Source organism: Amblyomma maculatum, chromosome 1, assembly GCF_055883805.1.
Source record: "Amblyomma maculatum isolate TAMU_Amacu chromosome 1, ASM5588380v1, whole genome shotgun sequence".
In the NCBI taxonomy this organism is placed as follows: domain Eukaryota; kingdom Metazoa; phylum Arthropoda; class Arachnida; order Ixodida; family Ixodidae; genus Amblyomma; species Amblyomma maculatum.
Window position 1 is genome coordinate 240,280,451 of NC_139344.1, and position 23,058 is coordinate 240,303,508.

The 23,058-nt window shown below is 46.3% G+C and overlaps 2 protein-coding genes across 9 annotated transcripts in view; one reads left to right on the plus strand and one right to left on the minus strand.

Annotated features, from left to right (window-relative positions):
* Tpr2 (Tetratricopeptide repeat protein 2) overlaps positions 1 to 8,609 on the plus strand; it is a 108,170-nt gene extending 99,561 nt beyond the window's left edge. For all 6 annotated transcript variants that reach the window (XM_084590681.1, XM_084590679.1, XM_084590680.1 and 3 more), the window contains 3 exons: positions 2,567 to 2,713; positions 8,039 to 8,191; positions 8,273 to 8,609. In XM_084590681.1, coding sequence (XP_084446807.1) covers positions 2,567 to 2,713; positions 8,039 to 8,191; positions 8,273 to 8,403 — 431 coding nt within the window. In that variant the 3' untranslated portion in view covers positions 8,404 to 8,609. The remainder of the gene's footprint in view (positions 1 to 2,566; positions 2,714 to 8,038; positions 8,192 to 8,272) is intronic.
* Positions 8,610 to 12,701: 4,092 nt separating this feature from the next.
* On the minus strand, positions 12,702 to 22,718 carry LOC146206032 (uncharacterized). Of its 3 annotated transcripts, none has more exons than XR_014704322.1 (3): positions 21,958 to 22,718; positions 15,114 to 15,195; positions 12,702 to 13,651 (listed from the first exon to the last, which is right to left on the minus strand). XR_014704322.1 is itself a non-coding variant. In XM_084590684.1 (3 exons), exons 1-3 carry the CDS (start codon positions 22,513 to 22,515, stop codon positions 13,405 to 13,407), a joined length of 471 nt encoding a protein of 156 aa, XP_084446810.1. In that variant the 5' UTR covers positions 22,516 to 22,718; the 3' UTR covers positions 12,707 to 13,404. The 3 variants fall into 3 exon arrangements, 1 of the variants encoding a protein (XP_084446810.1); XM_084590684.1 differs by having other exon boundaries at positions 12,707 to 13,651; positions 22,374 to 22,718; XR_014704323.1 differs by lacking the exons at positions 12,702 to 13,651; positions 15,114 to 15,195 and having other exon boundaries at positions 21,910 to 22,249; positions 22,374 to 22,718.
* Positions 22,719 to 23,058: the final 340 nt, after the last annotated feature.

Below are 23,058 nucleotides of genomic sequence, written 5' to 3' on the forward strand. Positions count from 1 at the left end.
TGCTTTTCTCGTGTCCTGGACATTTTTGCCTCCTATAGTACAGTCTTGGTCAGAAGTTCTAAAGCCAAAGGATTTTCGTCTTAGCCGCAAAATGAAGCAGTCATGGCACTGTTAAAAGACTAAAGAGCCGTGAAGTATAACATATTGAACCAGTGAAAGACACAGAAACACAAGATAAGAAAAACACATGGCAGCACTGTCCCGTGTTCTTCTTTTGGAGCTTCTCTGCAAGTAGGAAAACTTCTTTGGCTCTAGTCTGGCTTTTAAAAACTTCTTGTCAGCATATGCATTTTTCGGAAAACTTCTTTGTTGTAGATAACGGGATAGCTTTTAGCCCATTGTTATTGTAGCTTCTCAAAAATATATTTTTCCATCCACAATATCCTGGTGTCATGTCAGTTTTGCAATAAGCGTGAACACGTGGCAAAAATAATATTCTGTGTCTGCACCATTTTGAAATTTTTGCACTTGTTGTTGGCATGAGTAAGCAAAGTACACATCGCATAAGAGTGAATGAAGTATTGTTGCAATACTTAGCTTTAGCTGCACAGCTCGAAAAACAAAAAATGCTGGAAACCATTTTTAATGCGCTGCAGTGCATTAACTCTATTCACCTCATAACCTCTTCAAGCTCTATAGACCTTATGCAAAATTGCTGCCATCTATCGGCTGCCGCGCGCGTTTCTGCCATGTTCAAGGGTAGCTGCACTGAAGAGCGGCAAGCGGCATAGGGAGTTGCGCAGCCGGCTGCATTAATGCTCGTTGTTGCTGATAATATTGCCATACTGTTGTGCCCCTTAGAATAAGGGGCACAACAGTATGGCAATAATTAATGGCAATTAGAATAAGGGTGTAGAAGAAAAGAAGCAGCAAGTTACATCCCTTGAGCTTTTTTTTTTCTTTTTTTTCTTGAGACTTTGGTTAATCTGCTCTCGCGTGGTTGTCGCGCTAGGCGCAAGTTTCGATCAACGGTGCGCCTGAATTGTAAAATATCTTATTTAGCATGCATTGGAAGATTGCAAATCAGTACCCGGTGCTAAGGCAGACAAAATATATCGCCCACAGCGTGTTAAATTTGCCTGTAGACGGACTGCACATTGCCTTTTCGCATAAAAGATGTGCAAGAGTGTTGTTCCTGATTTCCTTGTTGCGCCAACTCTCAGCTTTTAAGGTTTCATGCATACAAGCTGTCAACAGATTTCGCCCGTATGTATACATCCAGGTATCCAGATATAACAAGTTTCGGCACTTCAAAGGCGCCAGACTGCTCTCTTAAATTCCAGCGCGATATTCTAACGTCTTTGCGCATTCGATTCATGATGAATTGAATATAGTCGACTACGTCCAGGCTTCAGTTGCCGAGATGCGTCTCCAGAACACGACTTGCAAAAGAAATGACTCCGAGTATATACAGGGCAGCAACTGCCCCTACCGTTTAGCTGCTTTCGTCTACCGCGAGTTCGCATGATTGTTGTTGCTATCGTATCAAGGTATCAAGGAAGCGTATCAAGGAATGCCCTGGAGCAACAACGAAGGTTTTGCCATTTGTAGCTACGCTGTTACCACCGTTCGCAAGAAGTTTTGGCAGTGCAGTATCGCTTCACGAAGTAAAATTGGAATGTAGGCAGCGTGGACAAGTCAATCGTCTATTATTCCGTCATTTTTTTTCTTTGAATGCAAACAAATACACGGAAGTCACGGCACAAAGCAGGCGCAGCTAACGCGACGGCAGCAGCTGTAAGCGCGGCCAACGCACTGAACCCTTGAATATGGCGTCGCGTAGCGCGGTTCGCTGAAGGTCCGATAGATGGCAGCAATTTTGCATAAGGTCTATAATAGTAAGAAATAAGCCTGCTGATGTATGATGTACTGCTCTACCTTTCCTATGTGAGACAAAGTGCAGTTGTGTGAAACACGACTTTCATGCTGCCAGATAACACCGATAAATCTTTTTCTCTTCTTCTGAACACAAATGTTAAAACAAGCTTCAGGGCAAGGCCAAATTCTCGCTTACCCTTGGTCAAACTAATTTCACCGCAGCCGGTTTTGCATTTTGGAAGCTTCAGGAGATCATTTACCAAATCCGAGATGAAGATCGCGAAGTACGTCTCATCAAATGCACAGTCTGTCGCATCTTTGCCACCACCGAAAAAGTCCTATTTTCGCTTCGTCGCCGAATTTGTCGCGAGCTCCTGCAGCCACTTTTCAGCTCTGGCTTTGTTTTGCTGAATATTGGATGGCTGCAGCGTCACAGTGTTGTGTCGTATGAGACCGCTATCGATGCAATTCTCGGAAGCTGGCGGAACCACTGGGCCTTTTTCTTCACGGTGTCGCTGACTTGCACACGACAACCAATAGAGTTGCGCTTTTTTTTTATTTTTATTTTTTTGCCCCTTCTTTCTCTGCAACCAGTCGCCAAACAGGGTTGGAGGCGGTGGCAAATTCAAGACAAAAGACTGCTGTTTCAAACGAGATCGTGATGGTTTCGATTGGAGCTGCGAAACATTTTTGGGCCATCAGAGCCTGGCTCCCCGCTTAACAACTTCTTTGCTCCTTTTCTTCACAGAAAACAAGCGGCTGCTGGATCAGGCAAAATTAGCGCTAAAGAAAAGCAAATGCAAGGACTACTACAAGGTGCTTGGAATACCAAAAGATGCAACTGTTGATGATATTAAGAAAGCCTACAGGAAGCGTGCCCTCCTCCACCACCCCGGTAAATTTTTTTCTGTCACTGCAGTAGAAGTGGAACCTGGCAACATAGCATGCCAGCGGTGAAACATCTGTGAAAGTGGGACTCTACTCTTGGACAAAGCTACGGAACTGACACTGACTAGGTCGCAGCAGAATATAGGGTTTTGAAATTTTGTGGGTCGGGCTCTGGCAACTGGTATATCGCGCAGTCGCCGACTGATTTTTCGGATGTCCGATTATCCAGACTTGTCTGATTATTCGAACTCTGCCATGGTTCTGTTCTCCATAGAGCTAGTGTATAACACTGACCAAAATTGTGGGCATTTTAAGGGGAGACGCGGGTCGAAAAACGGCGATTTTCAGTAAAAAAATCACTTTTGTGATTTTAACTGTTATAGCAACACTGATCCTTCCTCTTTATTATATAAAAAAATCAGAGCCGAAAACAGTCGCGAAATTATTTAAAAAGTCTGTTAAAGCACTCAAGGTGGCTAGAGAAGGGGCAGATATGACCCATGTTCAAGCGCGTGACGCGTCGAATCGCGGCGTCGCACGCCACTGGAATTTTGCAAGGCGGCAGGCCCACACTTTTTCTCCCTAAAGCTGGCTTTGCCGCTTCACAAACCCCCAGCATGTAATAAAAAAAAAAAAAAGTTTCGCCAGCCCAAACCTAGCATTTTCACTGGCCATTTAAATCACGTGGTGAGATTTCGACCACACCATTGGCTGTCAGCGTGGGAAGCGGCCATAGCTCGTCTGCTCTTCATGCGACGCGCAGCTCGCTGTCACGCTTGCCCGCTAGTTTTCTCTCGGCGTATTTTCAAAATTTCATGCATCTTCGTGCTCTTCGCTGCGATAGAAGCCGAGAAGAAACATGATTTTCGGTGTCGAAAGTACCGGTCAAACCACGCGTTCAAGGGAAGTCACCGGCAAAGTGAAACAGCGTGCAGTGGAGACGTCCGCGGCAGCTAGGCCTAACCTCGGCGGAGGCGACGCTTTTGACGGCTCGGAGCCGGCTGGGCATTGAAGTTTCAGCGACAGCTTAGGCGATTTCGTCAGTGCATTGGATAAGAAGATAAGGATCTTCGAGAACTTCGAGCGTTGAGGAGACCTAGTACGGCGAGTGCCTTTATCGGCAAGATCGGTGCCGCGAACGCACTGGCGAGCGGAGCAGCTAGCTTGTCGGGAGCGCGGACGGTGCTAACTTTCCGTTCGCGAGTTGGCCAAGAAGCGAAAAGGACTCTCGTCGTTTCTAGAACTGCGTTGCAGCAGTGTAGCGTGTGCCGCGTCCGTTGTGTCATAGTCGTGCTCGTCGCGGTGTACAGCTCCGGTGGACGACGCCCTTCAGCCAGCCCGAGGGAGATTTTCGTCGTGAACGTCAATGCAGTGGTTGGGGCGCGCGTTATCGGTGCTGGATACAATCAACTTGCCCGATTTCGTGTGATTCTTGGTTAGCCGAAACAAGTGCACCATAAGGAGTTTAATGCCATAACAAAAAAAGTGAACCTTGTGGTTACAAAGCAGTGGCTGACAGAAACAAGGTCTCAGCATCGCTAGCTAGCGAAGAAAGCACGTCTTGAGAATGCTGCTCACAATGTCACTGTGGGAGCAACATATGATGCTGGTGAATTCTAAAACTGTGCACTGTATCATGATACCCTGGCCTGCATTGTGTGCAATTTTCATGCAGGTAGTGCTGCTACAACAGCAATAAACAGCTTTTGTATCTTTAAATCGCATTTTTCTCATATTCTTATTTTGGGCCGAATATGGGTTTTGTGCACAATATTTTATTCGTCATTTTTGTTCAATCAACACCAAATTTGGCATGCATGATCTTTAGGATGTGTAGAATGCAAGTATCTAGGTTTAAATGCAATCAGCAGTATTTTTGGGCATGCAAATTAAAAAAATTGTCTTGTTCTAGCCACTAAAAACAAGGCACCAGATATAAAATTGTCTCAAAATATTGCATGCCAAGGGAATTTTGCTATGTTGCTTATTTGCACTCAGGGGAGTGTTGGGGACAAAAAGAACTAGTTGGCTCTGCCCTACCATGCTTGCTGCTCTGTACAGCAGCTGCACAAACATGCATTGTTTTTCACTTATGCATGGCATTTAGAATATGAAGGCATTAAGCTATTTTAAAACTAAAAGCATATTTAGAAAGAGGAGATCAGTGTCGCTGCAATGTTCATTCACCTAGCATCAATATTAAGAAAAAAATGTTTTCGAGTAGCATCTCCCCTTAAACATTTTTCTTTTGATTTTCTGGACTTTTTTTTCTCAATTGCAGGTCAAAAGCTAAGAAATAGTGCCTGAACATTGTTACCGTTTTGTTGTATGCATCCCGCATACCCCTGTACTCTCGGTAGCAGGTACCGTTAGTTGTGACGAGTCAGTGAACCCATTACTCCATGAAATTGGGTGCTGTGGGCCCCTACCTCACGGTTCTGTCCAGCGGTGACAACAGAACTCCATCCCACTGAGGGTGGGCCAGTAAGCATTAATGTGCTTCTATCATGTGACCATACGTCATGGCTTTCGTGTAGCTTTGAGCTCTTTAGCCAGCAAGCCACGGCGGCACGGGTCCAGTTGCAGATGGCTATGCGAAAGCACTGAGGGCAAAAAAGAAAAATTGCTCGTCTGTCTAGTATCCCCGAAAAGCACCCGCTGCCAACTGACAACAGACACTGGTTTTACTTCATTTTATTACACCGGTTGTCCCAACTAAACGCGGCTTTTGGAAGAGCTCGCAAAAAAAAAAAAAAATGTATTTACATAGTTGTGGGAGCGGCTAGACACCGCCTGAACAGCAGATGTTCACATTGTTATTGCATCAAGATTATAGTGCAATACGCCTTACAAGCGCTGATCGCTGCGCCACTGATCGGGAATCCTGCTAAGCGTATGTGAGCTGCGAGTGCTGCATTTCCTCTCCTGTTTCTGTATCCGTCACAATGTGCTCATTTTGGTGGGCTCTTGATTAGCCGTGGATTTACCTTCACGTAGGCCTTGAGTGGTGTGAAGGAACAACTTTCTGGGTAGCCTGTGGCTCGAAAACTATTAATTCAGCTTAAAAGCACAACTGGAACCAAAATTGTCACTGAGGCCAGATATGCCTGAACTACTTGATGTAGTAACACTTGAGACAAGCCCCGCACCCCTAGCCTTGGCTGCATATAGCCACAAAAGGCTGTCCCGGAGTATAGCAGGAATTTCTAGCTAGACAGTGGGTGCATTGCTCTGGCTCGGAGGTTCTCAAACTTTGTTGTTTCAGGGAACCCCCACAACCATCAATGTGTGCCAAGGAATCCCTTACTCACAATCTCTTATCACAAGTGTTAAATCTGGGCAGGTCTCATGCTCAAGCATAGCCCATTCTGCTTTTGTTAACATTTCATCTCATTAATGTGCTTGACTAACATCTGGACTGTAGTTGGCCAGCCAGCTTTGATGCACACAAATTGAGGCACAAATTAAGAGATTAGTAATTGAGTGACTAGCAGGCACACTACTCAAGCAAGTACACAAATGAGGATCTACAAAGGCATCCATCAATCGGAACTACTAATTTCGTTGCGTTATACCCTCGAAGGCGGAGCTTAAGAGTGTCTGCAATTTTTTGTTTTCACGGTTAAATATGTCTGCCATGACTGATGGTTTATTCGTGGAAATGGTTTTGTTTATTGCAACTCATTTCTGGACCAGCTGGTATAGGGTGTGTGCTACGCTCCTTGTTTTAATTCGCTTTCCCTCTAAAAAATTGCTGTCTTTCGTGTTCTTCAAAAAGCAGAAAATCAAAAGCACACACCATAGCAAACGAGATTGCGTAGAGGAAAATCATGTAGAAACAAAATTAGAATTTCAATACATTCACAAAGATATAAAGTAGCATCAAACAGCATTGGTGGCATCATGTGTAGACATTGAGTGAACTCTGAATGTGTGAAATTCAGGTACATCCACATGCTGTCTTTAAAGCTCTTTCTCTGAAATTATGAAAAAGTACACTTATACTATCCTAATTTTCAAGGCATGACAATGAAATTACATTGTAAATTATTTTTTTCATGCTTTTAGCCCTCTCGCATAGTCAGATCATATGAAGGGAAGTGTAAAATGGTTAAAATGAATGAGGTATACAATATACAGAGATGTAAGTGCTGCTACATTTTCTCCAGCCTGCTCCAAGATGCAGTTGTGTTCCAAAATGGCTGTCACAATGTTTCACTACCAAATTTAGCTGAACGCTGGAACGATGGCTGTGCACTGGTGGAAGCAGTGTAACGAACACTGGGCTTGATAAAGTGAAATTTTCAAAACCTAGGGAAGCATGGAGCATAATAAATATTTGTTTGCAAGTAAATTTAATATGAGCTGCAAGGGATTGGGGGTAATTAATTAGGAAAAAACGAGCTGTGCATGTGACAGAACCTTCTCCCAGCCTTTTGAATCCCTGATGGAGAGAGAAGCGAGAGCACTAAGCGAAGCAAATAGGCACAAACTAACTCAAGCCATTGTGAAATTTGTCCAGCTGAAAAAACTGCACGAGTTGTTCTGATGCTTTTGTTGTGAAAATAAGCAGGCATTTCACCAGCGAGCTTCTTTGCAAATGACAAGCGTGCCAAGCCTACATCAAACAGAAACATGCTAGAAGCGTTACGGAGTGGTGCACCGAAGGTACCAATCACTAGAAACCCCAAGGGCGTTGAAAGGCCATACAGGGCCTGCCAATGTGGTGAAATTGAGGAAGCCCCTAGTGTTGCTCAAGCAAAAACGTGAGGGGCTATTGACGGAAGACAGCAAAAAAGTCTACCCTTGAGTGACGTTGATCCTCCCTGAAGACACTACTTACCAGTGTCCAGGTACTTATCAGCACAGGCATAGGATGAAAGGACGTGCACAACGCGCAGGACGAAAGTGTACTTCTCATTGACGTAAACACCAAACGGGCAGCAGCACAGCAAAGTGGTACACTCCACGTTTTAATCTATCAAGTCAAAATATGCAGAAGCGTTAGGTCAAACTTGGTGTTCAGTTATGAAGCGCACGAGCAAGCGTCCCGTTTGCTGTTCTGAATTGTTGCTTATGTCAGCCTGTATTATTTTAAACATCTTTACATCTTTTAGCCTTTAAGGCTAGAAACATGCTCCAATGAATAACTAGAATGCTCCAAAATGGCATTGTTACTGCTCCCTGAGCTACTACAAAATGCTCAAGCTTGCTTCCACCCACAAATATGAATGCTTAATGTAAAACCATATTATTATAGGGCTTTCTTGCTACAGCTGTTAGGTTTTTGTTGGTGCGACTTGCTTTTATAGCATGTTGCTCACTTTCCTAGATCGACATTCCAATGCTCCCGAGGACAAGAAGCGTGAACAGGAAAAAAAATTCAAAGAGCTTGGTGAGGCCTACAACATTCTTTCCGACCCAAAGAAGCGAATGCGATATGATGAAGGAAGAGACTTGGATGAAATGGAGGGCTCTTCTTCAGGTAGGATGAAAAGGTCTTTGTGAACAGAGTTTAGCGACATATGTGTACATTTGACAATAACTACTTTTTCTGTATTTGCAGACCCCAACCCCCATGTTTTCCGGACATTCTTTTTTGAAGCACCTGGATTCTCCTTCTCAACAAATGCCAATTCTTTTCAACATAACTCGGGATTTGGATTCCCTGGAGGTTTTAATTTTCAGTTCCGATAAAGCATGCCAACATGCACATCATGTTTGTTGTTGTTAAATCATTTTCAGGAAGAAGCTGCATTATTTTGAAATCATTGTCGAAACGCAGGTAGCACATGGCTACAGTTTTGAAGATTCCTATTGTTTCGTTCATACTGCAGATGCAGTTTTCATAAAAACAGTCTTTTGTCTGAGATTTTTTTCTGCATTAAAAGTACTGTTTGTAAGTGATGTGTAATGTTTCTTTCGTGGCATTGTCCATTATTCATCAGTGTTGCTTTTGGCTGCCGGTAGTGTCGTATGAAGAATTTGACATCGCTGCTTAATGGAGGAGTAAGGAAGCTGAGCAGCTGTTTTAAATGTCTGCTATCCGTTAAAAACAACTGTTACTGTTTAAATGCAGGTCCTATTTTCGCTGCTATCCATCCCTTGGCTTCCCAGAAGGGAGTTCTGGGTGTTGTAACTACATTCACAGGTTTTGTACCTGTGATATAGTTATTTCTGAATTCCTATCACTTGTGTACAGACCAATTAAAAAATGGCAATGTGGCAAAGTGGTAGTGCATTAACCACTGCTGCCTAAGTGGTTAATGCACTAGACTAATTAGCCTAAAGGCCTGGGTTCAAGCAAGGCTACTGCAGCCACATTTCGATGGAGGTGAAATGCAAGATGCCCTATATGCTTCGTAATGTTGGTGCACATTGCAGAACCCCAGGAAGTTGAAATTACACTCTGCCCTCCAACGGCACCATTGCCTCATCTTTTGCTGTACCACTTGTACTGGTGTTGCTGTGCAGCTGAACACAGTTCCTGGAGTGGAATTTTTTTAAGATATGGATGTGTTCATTTCACTGCAAGACATGGAGTTTCTGATATGTGATGGCATAAATTATTGCTACTTGTATTTATATGGTGTTATTTTTTTATTACAATAGAAGATTTTGGTAGTTTTTTGAACACTCCTAAAACTGAATATAGTGGGAGTTAACAAAGCGCAGGCTTATTTCAGTCTCTGCTCTCGAATACATTGTACATAGGTGTCCACCAGATTTTTTTTAAGCAAGCGTAACAGCTTCTCTAAAATTTTCAAGGCTTTGTGGCTCGCAGTCGTCGCTCCTGATTGGCCATCACAGTTCTGGATTCACAGAAAGTTGGTAGCCGTCGGTAGACGGGAGTCTAGGAGGGGGCGCGTAGAGATCGGCTGAAGTTGCAGCACGTGTACACTTGTGGACCGCTTTTGGAGCATCTCTTCAGCCGCATATTAGGCGATAGGGGAAGAGCAAAAGCAGGCAGTAGGAAGCACCCGGAGACTGCCCGTTGAACTGCACTTGACGCCAGTGTTGCCCCATTGGTCAGCTGGATTTTCCCAGGTGTCAACACAATTTCCCTTTTTTTTTTTTCACGAAACATATGTTCTTAAAATAATTTTAGAGTGAAGCCGTCCAGTCAAATTTATAAGAAAAGTAGCACAATAGAAGAAAGTATAGATCACAGGCATAATGTTGATCAAGGGAATAGTTGACGGCACCTTCCCAAAGCCATCTGTGCAGACTGGCAGTAGCCGTAGTGTTTCCAAATATATATGTTGTGATGTTAGCGACCTGCTCTTGCTTGTCATGCGCTAACCTCTCCCCCATTGTGACCCCGTACCTTTTCTCCAACTTATCCCCTTCTCCCCTCTGCACCCCTAGACCGAGGCCTGATTGTGTCCACTGCATGAGGACAAAACTCCGTTTCCTTTCTTCCCTGGCCTTGACTGCAGAGCCACAGAAAGTTGTTCCGAATGTATCTGAATGCGTTCCGGGAATTAAGTGTGTATACTTCTATCACGTACTTGACTCTTAGAAAAGAAAGGTGTCCCATTTGGAGTTTTCTAAAAGTGAACCCGGAATGTCACGCGATTGACGGGACGGGTTACCGAGAATTTGTGCAGAAATTCGTTCCTAGTAGTGTGGTGGGCTTATTTTCCAAACAGTAGTCGAGTGCAAGTGGGGACATTATGCGTCCATTCCGAAGGGCTAGACGATGCTAGCACTGCACGCAATTATTGCGCAGCAGTTTGTCGCGTCGATGAAGCAAAGGGCGTTGTTTCATGGTGAGAGAGAAAGCAAACATTTATTTATTCGTTTATTTATGAATACTGCGGTCTTTGTTCAAGACCTTAGCAGGGTAGGTACATGCACACAAATGAACGTACAGAAAGGCAGAACAATATTGGTGAATTATTTCAGGTGCTCTTCAAATCATCTATATAGTCAAAAAAGATATTGTAGAGCTTCCTTGGTTGGGTCTTCATTTCAGGACTCCCGCGGCCTTTGCTGCCCGGCTGGCCCATTCAGTCAGCCAAAGCAATTCCGAACAGCACCGGTAGTCGAAATTGCAAGTATAGGCTGCTTAACACGACCACACAAATTCAAGAATGACCCAGGGCAATATGACTCTGGAGACCAGCCACGATCGAGGGTCAGCGACAACCATAAAGGGTACCGGGGTAGAAGCAAGTCGAACTCCTTGGGAAAACTGTGGCAAGGTTTATATCGGACAAACAGGTCATTTTCTGAATGATCGCCTAAAATAACACCAGCTTTCGATGAAGTCAGGTGCTGGGTCAAATTTACCCCTTCACTATGGCGCATGCCCAGACGCTACACGTGATAAGCCATGCCTGCCTTAGTTGGCAGGTACTAAAGTTTTGAAGAGCCGTAACCAGGTTGCATGTGAGTTGACCGAAGCGTTCTGCATAATGAAGAAAGGTGAAGCTTGCGTAAGTGACCCATCAATCAGATTGTATCTGAATGAAGGCAGGTCTTTAGGCTGCGCTTAATGTGTGACTTGACAGGTTGAAGCTATATAAGTTTTTTTTTTTTTTTTTTCAAACAAAAATCAGTCGCTTGTGGTGTTCATCTGGTCCTTGTCTTTTTTTGTGCGCAGTACCCCCCTTTTATTTATCACGATTGACCAACTCTCCCAACAACGCTCTCTCCTAAACTCTCTGTCTGCCATTGTACAAAGGGGGCTCGAACCCCTCAAGTAGTTTTCGCTTTCGAGCCCCTTCCGCCTTGATGGAAATAAACTCATTCATTCAAAGCAATTCTTCACTAACAACCGCAATAAACCATCGAACATGTGAATAGACTAAAGTACTCAGCCTTTGTGCCTGTGTGCTGCCTTTGCATGAGCAGCCACGTAACAAAATTTTTCCTTTCTTTGCCTCGCAAACCAATGAAGCCGAAATCTTGTGAAGAAGGAAAACATTTTATCATATACAGCACCAGTGCACTCTGCCAAGAATGTTCTTTTTCATCAAGGGCTTGACCGATATTGTCTCAAGTTAAGTCTCAATAAAAGCCTTAAAAAGGCATTCACATGCACCAAAAATAAGCAAGAAGCTGTTCCAATGATGTTAAAATGCCTCTAGCCATGAACACCAGTACCTTATCGCAACGAGTCTACCCACAGTATTCCACAAGGCCTTTGAACTTATCGAGAGGTGTGTTGCAGGACTTTTTCTGAATGCACTTCAAGCATGCATGCCCGGGTGCCGAAAACGAAGCTTACGGCGCTCGACTACTGTTCCCAAGGATGTGGGATCGAGTCCCGGCCTCGGCGCCCAAGCTGGGCCTACTGGGGGTGCAAAGTAGGGTTAGCGCCCTTAGGAATAGATGAAACCGGAAGATTTCAAATCAGTTTTCTAGTTTCACGGGGCAGCTTTGGTGGCGTTATTCGGTACAGAGCAACCATGAACATCCTCGAACCGATCGTGAAAATATTAAATCTCATTACCATTTTTAAAACACCGCGAAACGCATGGGGTTGCGATTTGAAAGGGCGGCCCATATAAATGCACGTAAACACAACTTATCGCAACATTTTTCTCGTTTTGCACAGCACCAGAAGTGGCAGCCGGTCGTTAAACGTTGGCCAGCGCTTTGAAGAAGCGTGTGACAAAGTATGCTGCGTCATTGGGGAGGCAATCTACTTTTAAAACCCTTCGTTGTTTTCCGAGTTAGAAATTCATTGCGGTAGTGCGGCCCATACAAAATATATGTAACAAACGTTTCGCAAAGAAGCTGACTAAGGCCTACGAGAGCAGTCGTTTGTTAATAGTTATAGTTCATTATTCTAAGACCATGGATATATGTATGCAACAATAGTTCGCGTCTGACATCTCTGTAAAGCATATTTATATCAACAAATATGTGTGACACGTTCTATGAGGCGAATCACCCAAGCGGCTTTTTTTTTTTTTTTTTTTTTTGTGAACATCTTGTACCACGCCCTGACATCATATATTGTATGGCGGAAGTAAAAAAAAAAAAAGAAAAAAAAAAACATTACAAGTGTTAACGACGTGCATGAGCCGCGTAAGGTAGTAGAGAGGCCGTCGATACACGGTTCATTTAGTAAATCGAGAGGAATAAAACTCAAAATAACGGGCCCGACGTCATTCCGTTCAGAAAATATCAATCGTGGCTAAGTAGAGGCAATAAGTATTAAAATGTATGCTTGTGTAGTTGCGTCGCGATACATGGATGTGATGAGCAATTCGTAAGCAAACATTTTTACAAGCTTTTCAGTTTTCGTGTTGTCTGTCATCTACTTTTAAATGGTGCAGCCATACCGGGTTGGGGTAATTTCCGGCCTGTCTGCGAATACTTTTGGCCTCTTCGTTGTTTAGCTCTCTATGTGGAGTGGAGAATGTTTTTCTGTTTAGTTTGTAGTATTCACAGATCCTGGCAGGTGTTTAACCTCTCCTCGGGTTCTGGGTTGTCGACCTGCTCGACGTTTGTCCGGTGGTAGATATCTCGGGCGAGCGCGTGAGCGGCTTCGTTTCCAGACACCGATTCGTGGCCCGGGGTCCATTTTATTGTGATCCTCCGTGAGATCTCCCTGGATTCGAGAATTTTCTTAGCCGCGGATGACACTCTTCCTTTAGTCAAGTTCCAAATGGCTGTTTTGCTGTCGCTTATAATTACTTTAGCTTTTGTGCCGACGCAGGCTATAGCGCAATTGCTACCTCTTCAGCGATGACTACATTTTTTGTTTTTATAGACGCCGTGATTAGAGGGGCTCCGGCTCCGTCCACAACGCTGCGATTGCAGCCCCCGATTTCCCAGTGGCTGCGTCAGTGTACGCCACAAGGAGTTCGGGTCAAGCTTGCTCATCTCCTTTTCGATGGCTTTGGCTCTGTCTTTTCTTCTCTCTTTGTTGTGAATGGGGCTCATGTTTCTTGGCATGGGTGGGATGTACAGGTTGGTTCTGCAAACACTGCGGACAGAGAAGTACACTAGATATCACATAATTAATCTGGCAATGCCCCTTTTCGCCTGGGGCAGCGGCTAACATTCATGGCACGGAAGCTTGGGAATCCCTTCTCCAAAGCGAAACCCTTGAGACCCAAAAAGAAGTTGACCGCCTGGCGGCTGACGCCGCGAAAAATCAATGTATCCTTGCGCTCTTCTAGTCGCGGAGTCCCAGCCCCCTATTCGGGTCTGCGTACCTGGGTGGGGGAGTAGGGGAACCTCCTGTATCGGCGGCAATAAAGTTTTAAATAATAATAATACAAGCTTTCCATTGTAGCACTGTTTATCCGATTCCGACAAACTTTTCACGTAGTCCGACATTCCTGCAGCGTACACTATATTCCCTTGCAAGTACTGCAAGTCTGACGATTTACGGGACTGATCACAGCCCTATCAACTGACCGCGCACAGTTGCAGACAACCATGCCCCACCGGCGCCTTCGCTAGCAGACGCTCCGGAGCTGGAGGCGGCCGCGCGGTGGATATCGCCAGCTGCGTCATCGTCTGCTACAATTAATGCGCGATTCTCGTTCGGTCCACATTGCCTATGGCGTTTGACAACTGATTTGTACATGTAATTATGTCTAGGATGCATAATTTAAGGGACAGTATTATCAAGCTAATACCCCATGCGGCAGCATATTAGACTGTAAACAAAACTGCGTGATTCGCTACACGCTTGCAGTGAGCCTTTTGGGGGCGTCTGGGTTCACAACATATATTATTCCGGGAGTTTTAAAAGTAGACTGCCTCCTCAATGACGTAGCGTACTTTGTCACACACTTCTTCAAAGTTCTGGCCAACGTTTAACGACCAGCCACCACTTCTGGTGCTCTGCCAAAAGAGGAAAAATGTTGCGGTAAATTTTGTTTGCATGTGTTGCTATGGTCGCCCTCTCAACTCGCACCCCCATACGTTTCGCGGTGTTTTAAAAATACTTTCAAAATCAGCCAACCTTTTTCCATTCATTTAATCATTTATTCATCCTTCATCTCATACCCTACTGATGCCCTGAGGCAATAAATATCGACTAAAAAAAAAAATACTTCGCCTCAGTAATGAGGTTTCATACTTTCACAAACTTGCTTTTCTATGATGTTCATGGTTGCTTTGTACTGAATAATGACATTATAGATGCCCCACGAACAGAGAAAACTGCTTTGAAATCTTTCCGTTCCATGTATTCCTAAGGGCTCTAACCCTACTTTTCACCCCCAGTCGGCTGCGGCGCCGAGAGCGCCCCCTTTGTTTGTAAACAGTTCCAGGGCAAATGCTTTGTTGCAGCTGCTGCAATGGCAACCACATCGTTTAACGCCGCTGAGCTTCAACCAGTGCAGCAAATGATGACGATACATATGTGCTTACATCATTTACTATTTCAGCCAAGGTCCTCTAGCGACGTCCTTGTGCTGTCTGCTGAATTGTACCTGGATGCGCTCTTGGAGCAAGTGGCACTTTTTCCGAGGCTCGGAATGTTCCTGGTGGCAGAACGGTGGCTCGTACAGGAAGCTGTAAGATGCATTGGAAACAATTGAAAGAAATGCGTGCCACACTGCATAACATCTGAGGTGAAAACCGAGTAGACACATTGACCGATATTATCAAGCCGGTAATAATTACCTCTGTAAGCTCATGAATAAGTGCAATAAAAGGAAAGTGGACATTATAAGAAACACTAATGAACACTTAACGACTTAACTGTTTGATGTTGACAATTCACTTAGAACGTGTGCTTTATTTAAAGTTCTATTCGAGCACTATGAAAAAAGTGCTATAAAGTGCCAGATGAGCAAGTGTATTCTATCTATTGTGGAAGAAGGCCAGATCGAGACGGCAAGGCAAGGGATGCCGTGTCTGGCGTTTATTCCGATGGACAACCGAGGCGCGTGCTACTGGTGGCGCCGTGGGATGATGAAGATGACGATGGTATGTACATGTGAAAGAAGGAAGATCCTTGGAAGGCTCACACAATTTCCCCGGGGGAGTCAGAAGCGGCCAGCCTGGCCGCTGCTAATCAACTGCTGTATCGCGGCGCACAAATGGCTTCAAACGAGACACTTGAACTATATCTCAGTGCCACGGTGATGTCGATCGGCTGGGGGATGAATAGGTGCCACTTTGTAGTTCACTGGGGAAGTTTGGGCGATGACCGTGTATGGACCAAGGTAGCGGTGATGAAATTTATCACTAAGGCCAGGGGTGAGAAAAGGTGCGTAAAGTAGTACTTCGTCACCAGGACGGAAGGAAACCTCACGATGAGCAGAATCACAGCGACTCATGCGATCTTCCTGGCAGGCTTCTGTGTTGAGGCGAGCAAGGTGACGGCATCTGGCCACACGGGATACGAACTGGGCAGGTACTGATGTGGAGGAGCAGTCGGACGTAGAGAAGAATGAACCGTCGAGAATTGTGGTGGGAGGGCGGCCATAAACGAGAAAAAATGGAGAGTATACCGGTTGTCCGCTGTACTACTGCTGTATTATAGGCGAATGTGACGAATGGTAAAATAGTGTCCCAATTTCGATGATCCGGTGTGATGTACATTGAGATCATATCCGATAAAGTGCGATGAAATCGTTCCGTCAAACCGTTAGTCTGAGGATGGTAGCTTGAAGTGGTCTTGTGAAGGGTGGATAATGTGTGGAGAACTTCGGCAACTACTGTCAATAAGAAGGTCATTCCGCGGTCATTTAGGAGCACCTGTGGCCAAGTGCCATGCCGCAATACAATATATCGCAAAAAGAAATTTGCAACCTCTTAATTTTGAGCCGAGCCAGTGGGCACAGGTGCACTGTATCCGTGTATAGCGCGTAAGGTGATCCACAGCTGTGATATGATCCAATGGTAGCCCTGATCAGAGAGAGGCAGGGGACCATATAAGTCGATGCCGACTACTTCTAATGGTGTGGCTGGACAGGGAAGGGGTTGTAGGAGGCCAGCAGGTGGAGAAGTCGGCCGTTTGCGACGTCGGCACAGGTGGCAGGAAGCGACTACACGACAGGCCAGGCCAGAAGAACCGTCTCTTCACGCGGTCGTAGGTTTTGTGAAAACCTAGCTAGGTGACCTGCCGTAGCGTCATCGTGTAGAGCCGCTAGGATACTTGGACGAAGCACACGCGGGAGGACTGGGATCCAGCGGGTTCCCTCAGGGCAATACACGTAGAGGAGTAGGATGCCATAGGAGCTTGAAGTTGCGTAATTAACTGTCGGCGGAGCCTAGCATTGGGTGGGTTCAAAGCGCCATTAAGGCGGTCGATGATGCATGGGACGGCGACCGGAGAGCGTGTTTGTTGTCAGAGGCGTCAAACGAAACTGCTGTGATATGCGTCGGAGGAAGAGAGAATCGGCTCTGGTCAGAGGAGGAAATACATTGCGTAGAAAAACTGCAGGTTGATGGCGAAAGTGTGCAGCGAGAAAGCGCGTCGGCATCTTGGTGGTGGCAACCCGATTCATAAACGACGTCGAACTGGTACTCTTGTAGGCGCAGAATCCAACGACCAAGTCGACCTGTCAAATTTTTCAGCGAAGACAACCAGCAAAGAGCATGGTGATCGATCACAACAGTGAAGTGGCGACCGTATAGATAAGGACGAAATTTCTGAACCGTCCAGACGACGGCAAAACATTCCTGCTCGGTAATGGTATAATTTTGCTCAGCTGGAGTCATGGGGCCGGCTGGCGAAGGCAATCACTTTCTCACGCGAAGTTGCATCGCACTGTAGAAGTACAGCGCCAAGACCGTGACCACTGGCATCGGTGTCGATAAAGTGGCCAAGAACAGAATCCGATGTCAGGGCGTGCAGTTTCGCACTGTGCAGCCCACACGAAAGCGCTGCGCGCTTTAAGTAGTTCATGAAGGGGAGCAGCAATAGTTGCAAAATGTCTAATAAAGCCGCGGAAATAGGATGCCAGGCCGAGCAATCTGCGCAAATCTGCAGTCCTTTGAGGACGAGCAAAATTCAGGACCGCCATGATTTTTTCAGAGTCTGGACGAATGCCGTCATGACTAACTAGATGTCCCAATATTTTAATTTCATTCTGTGCAAAGTGGCACTTCTTGGTGTTGAGTTGAAGGCCTGCTGAAGCGAGACATGTGAGAACTTCATTCAGGCGCGTAAGATGGTCGTTAAAAGTTGACGAAAAGATAGCAATGTCGTCCAAGTAACATAAACAGGTTCTTCATTTTAGTTCACGAAGTACTATATCGATCATTCTTTTAAATGTCGCTGGTGCGTTAAAGGTTGAAGGGCATAACATTAAATTCGTAAAGTCCATCGGGAGTTGCGAAAGCGGTTTTTTTTTCTTTGTCATCTTCATGCATGGCTATTTGCCAATAACCATGCAGAACGGAGGTCCAAGGTCGAGAAATATTCAGCGCCTTGGAGAGTCAAGGGCGTCATCAATTCGCGGCATCGGGTATACATCTTTTCGGGTAATTTTGTTGAGTGCACGGTAGTCAATACAAAAGCGTACCGACCCGTCTTTTTTTTTTAACTAATACTACTGGAATACTAGAGGAATTAAGAAGACGAAATGGGCATGGGCAGGACATGTAGTGCGAAGAGAGGATAACCGATGGTCGCTTAGGGTAACAAACTGGATTCCAAGAGAAGGAAAGCGTAGCAGGGGGCGGCAGAAAGTTAGGTGGGCGGATGAGGTTAAGAAGTTCGCAGGGGTCAAGTGGATGCAGCTAGCACAGAACCGGGTCAAGTGGAGAAATATGGGAGAAGCCTTCGCCCTGCAGTGAGTATATTCAGGCTGATGATGATGATGACTGGAGAGGACCATGTGCTTGTTGAGGGACGAATAATATTGCGACGAGCATGTCATTTGCATTTTCTTCAATAACTTTTCTTTCAGAGAGAGAAACCCGATAAGGCCGTCGGCGAACGATAGAGTTGCCTTCAGTAAAGATGCGGTGGTGTGCAACACTAGTCCGACCCAGTGGTGGGGAAGTGGCATCAAAAATGGCTTGGTGATGTCGAAGCAATGTCAGCAGTTCTTGGCGTTGGTTAGGCGTGAGGTTCGGATTAATAGTCTTTGAGAGAACAGGAAGAGAGACGTCTGTCGAAACTCGCTGCTGAGGCAGAGGGGCAGTGATCACCATCAGGGACAAAGGTTGAACATCCAACATGCAAGGCAGAGAAGTTCCTTTTGGGAGCACGAGGGATTCACGTGAAGGGTTAGTGGCCGCTACTGTCGCTGAGCCGTTGCGGAACCGGAGAAGACTTGACGGGAAGGCGATGCCGCGTGCAAGATGACGATGTGATGGTGCGATGAGTACGTCTCCGTCAGAGATGTGCTCAGAAACAACGGTAAGTAGTTTTTCGCACAGAGGAGGCAAAACATTATCAGCTGCGGCAATGAGGGGATAATTTCGTTCAGAAAAGTCAGATGCAAAATCACTGCCTGTCATATGGATGACACGGTTGCCACAGGAAATTAACGCTGAAGCAGTGGACAAAAAATCCCATCCAAAAATCATAAGATGCGCACAGGTGAGAGCACAGCAAACGGCATATGGTGGCGGACGCCGTCGATAACAACCCGCACAGTGCATTTTGCTGAAGGGCGCAAAGGAAAGTCATTGGCTCCACGCAGTTCAGGTCCATCATATGGCGTCGTCACTTTTCGTAAGCGGTAGCACAAATCAGCGTGAATAACAGAAATTGCAGCCTCTGTATCAATCAAAGCTTTGACCAATAACCCTTCAGCGAAAACAGAAATCATATTGTACGGGCGATCAGGAGGACTTTTAGTAAGTTCGCAGAGTGCAGTTTCACCTCCGACAACTGCATCACTTAGTTTTCCGAATGGCGGACAGGGAGAGTTGTTGCGGGACGGAGAGGAGAAACTGAGCGGCGGTATGGGGATAGGGAGCGGCGTCGAGATGCATGGGCTCTACTAGGCTCAGACGAGGACACTGGAGGCGGAGAGGACTGACGAGGTGGGCTGGGAATAGACCAGCGTTGATAATGTGAAGTTGAAGGCAGATTAGTTTCGAAGGCGTCGTATACCACGGCGCTAGTTCTAAAGGCGGCGGCTACAGAAGCGGGATATATGTCCTCTAATGCCACAGTAGTAGCAGACTGGTCGGGGGGGGGCAAGGTGCGTAATAGGGTGATGCAGGTTGAGCCGTCGCCATTGCATTGATGTGATTGTAGGGCTGTGCCAGTCGAGGCGGCGGAACAAAAGGAGGGTGGGAGGGGGGGGGGGGATGCTGCGACATGCGCTTAAGTCGGTGCTGGGCGGGGTGCGAGAGGGTTGGACACGGCATCCCTTGCCTTGCCGTCTCGAACTTGCTGTCTCGACCTGGCCTTCTCCACAAGTGGTGGAGGTGAGACTTGATCCCCTTGCTGTTTTGTGCCCTGCCTCTCGCTGGAGCTACGTTCCGGTTGCTGTTTACCACCTGCCACCATCGTTATGTCTACAGAGAGTACCCACGAACCGTCAGGACCCTCTACCTCAGCTGCACCACCCCCTCCGACTGTGCCCACATGACAATTAACTCGACCCGCCGCTGTTCGCTGGTCGTCGCGATGAAGACTAAGATGACTGGCTGGATACCTATGAACGCTGCAGTGCCTACAACCGGTGGGACGATGCTCTAAAATTTCTCAATGTTTCTTTCTACCTCATTGATGTCGCCAGAACCTGTTTTATTAACCGCGAACCCCACACCACTAACTGGATGTCACCCGTTAATAATTAGAAGGATTATTAACGATGCGCCCTTAACGGTGCGCACACACCCAGACACACACGTTAAGCCACTCCATCGTGACGTCACTGTGAGGAGCTGGAGGCATTCAGAGCCAACGGAAGAGGTTTTCGGCGTGCGCGGTTCCTCGTTTTGCGTGCGTTGCGGACATACAAAACACATCAACTTAGTGTAGTGCAGCTGATACAACACAGCACTGCATGTGTTCGGATGCACGAACAGCTGTGGATGCGACAATGTAATCTTCCATTGTATTAAAAGCTCGCGGCGCAATGCGGCGTTGCTGAGAAGAGAAATAAAATCAAGCCGACCAAAGGAAACATTCTACTCGAAGCATTTTCGTAACTATGAATACATGCAGGTTCTTCCTGATGCAATTCCTATTGGGCTTTGGCAAAAAGGCATGGCTGAACCATTACGCGGTTCCTCCTGTTTCCTTGTACAAAACAGACAGGACAGTCATCTGCGATCCGTTCATGGACTGCAATCTCATGATGAGACGGTCAGACAGCATCGGCGCATGGTTGTATTCGCGTGTCTCGTTCTTTATTTTTCCTTTTTTTTTTCGCAAAAGCTTCGCGCAACGGCTTCTGTGCTAAACATGAACAACTTATCAGTAGCACGCGCTGATGATTTTTGCAAGCTAGCAGATGATTAGGAGTCCACTGCTGTGTCGAAGCTATAGGTTGTGAAGACTGCGAGACCTTTTTCAGCACGGGACGTGCCTGATATGTGCGTGGCACCCTTACGGGAGCATTATTAGAAGATAAGGAGTGTACCGCTCAGCTGGGTATAGGCGCACTCAGGTAAGGAGCGCAAAGAGCCAGGTTTTCTTCGATGCGTCCAAGCAATAAATCATAGAAGTAGTTCATACATGGCATTCGATTTTGCACCCGTTTCTGCCTCGTCATTTTACATACTCCTGTCTTGTTTGGGGATGCACATTAAGTTGCAAATGAAAATGACAAAGCTCTTGTAAGAAAACACATTTCGGAACAAGGTTTTCTCATGAAGGTATGGGTGCGGAGGAGCTTGGCTTATAACATACGTCAGCCGTCAATTCACTAAACATGTATTGTGACAGTACGATAAAAAGGAAAGCCTTTCAATGTCTGCTAAATGTCGTATGACTCAAGCAGAATTCTGCGCGCATTTGACTTTGTCTGCAATTGCCCCATTCAATGCCTCGCATGCAATGTAGAGCTCGGCAACCGCGCTTCGCTTATTGTTCATTTGTCTGGTGGCAGCTGTGTACTGACCCTTTCTATAAAATTCGTTTCCCCAAGGTACCACGACTGGCGGTGATGCAGGCTTTGCGAAATCAGGGAGTAGACGAGCCGTACGTGAAAGTGCTGGAAGATATACATATATATATATATATATAGGGACTGCACAGCAACCATAGTTCTGCATAAAGAAAGCAACAAAATTCCCATAAAGAAAGGTGTTAGGCAAGGAGACACGATCTCCCCAGTACTATTCACAGCTTGCTTAGAGGAAGTATTATATATTGCGCCGCTGATAGTCCTTTTATTTGCCGATGACACTGACTTGCGTAACTTGTGAGTTCTGTGCAGCAGGCGATGCTGTTGCTCTTTGCGTACGCCGCCGCTAATCCTTTCATTTGCCGATGACACTCTTGCGTGGTTGGAGTGTCCGGTTCGGCAGACGACGCTGCTGCTCTTGAGAACTCCCTGGGGTATTGCCCAGGCCGCTCTGCGCTTGTGACTGGTATAGCAGGTGACGTCGCCGCTCCTGGGGCCGCGGTGGGGAGTTTTCTGGACGACGGTACTGTGAATTCTGCGATGACGTGTGCGGCGACGTCAAGATGTTTTCTTGGCGTCTGTGAAATCGAAGATTTTGAACGCCATAAGTGGCCGATGAGCTGCGTGGGCCATCAAGCGGCAGTTGGGCTTGAGCGCGGATCGTGTGCTGTTGCCAGCCACCTCGGCCGCGATAATACTGACCAGTGAACGGCAGCCCTGTCCTCGCTGGAACCTGTACGGCGGCGGCATAGTAGGAGTGGGCCCACCCATGAAGAAAGGTCTCCACGGTCGGGGACCGCCAATAGTACTCGGCTGTGTTGGCCGCCAGGCAGGACGAAACCATGGTCGGCAGCTACCACGTAGTGGCTGCGTGGTATCTCGAAAGGGCGTCGATGAGGGGCCGGGGTATGCGGGGTCTTCAGAGGCGCTGACGCTACGACCAACGTCGAAGAAATCGGCAGCAGAGCTAAGGTGGCGCTGCACTACAGCAGGAGCGACTTTACTGAAAAAACTAGGAGGGAGCGCGCGCAGCCTCCGCAAGCCAACCTCCTCTGACGCCGCTCTCTTCTCTTTCTTGCGCGCAATGATTCTTGGGAATTTAGCCAACATAGTTGCCAGACTCAAAAACAGCAGGCTACATGGTATTTTTTAGTGACTTTGGATGGTTCCCGCGGAAAGCCTACGAGAGTGGTCTGCCGAAAGTTGCGCGTCTCGTCGTAACACATAAGTTAATCTGTTTACAGTTGTTGCATTGTACTCCGTGTTTATAGGCACACTAGTGAGAACTTCGTCAGGGAGACTACGAATTCGACATAACATTGCATGCCTGGGGAACTGGCTTCAGCGTAACAATGTGTATTTGAGGTCTGCATTTCCTAAATGAATC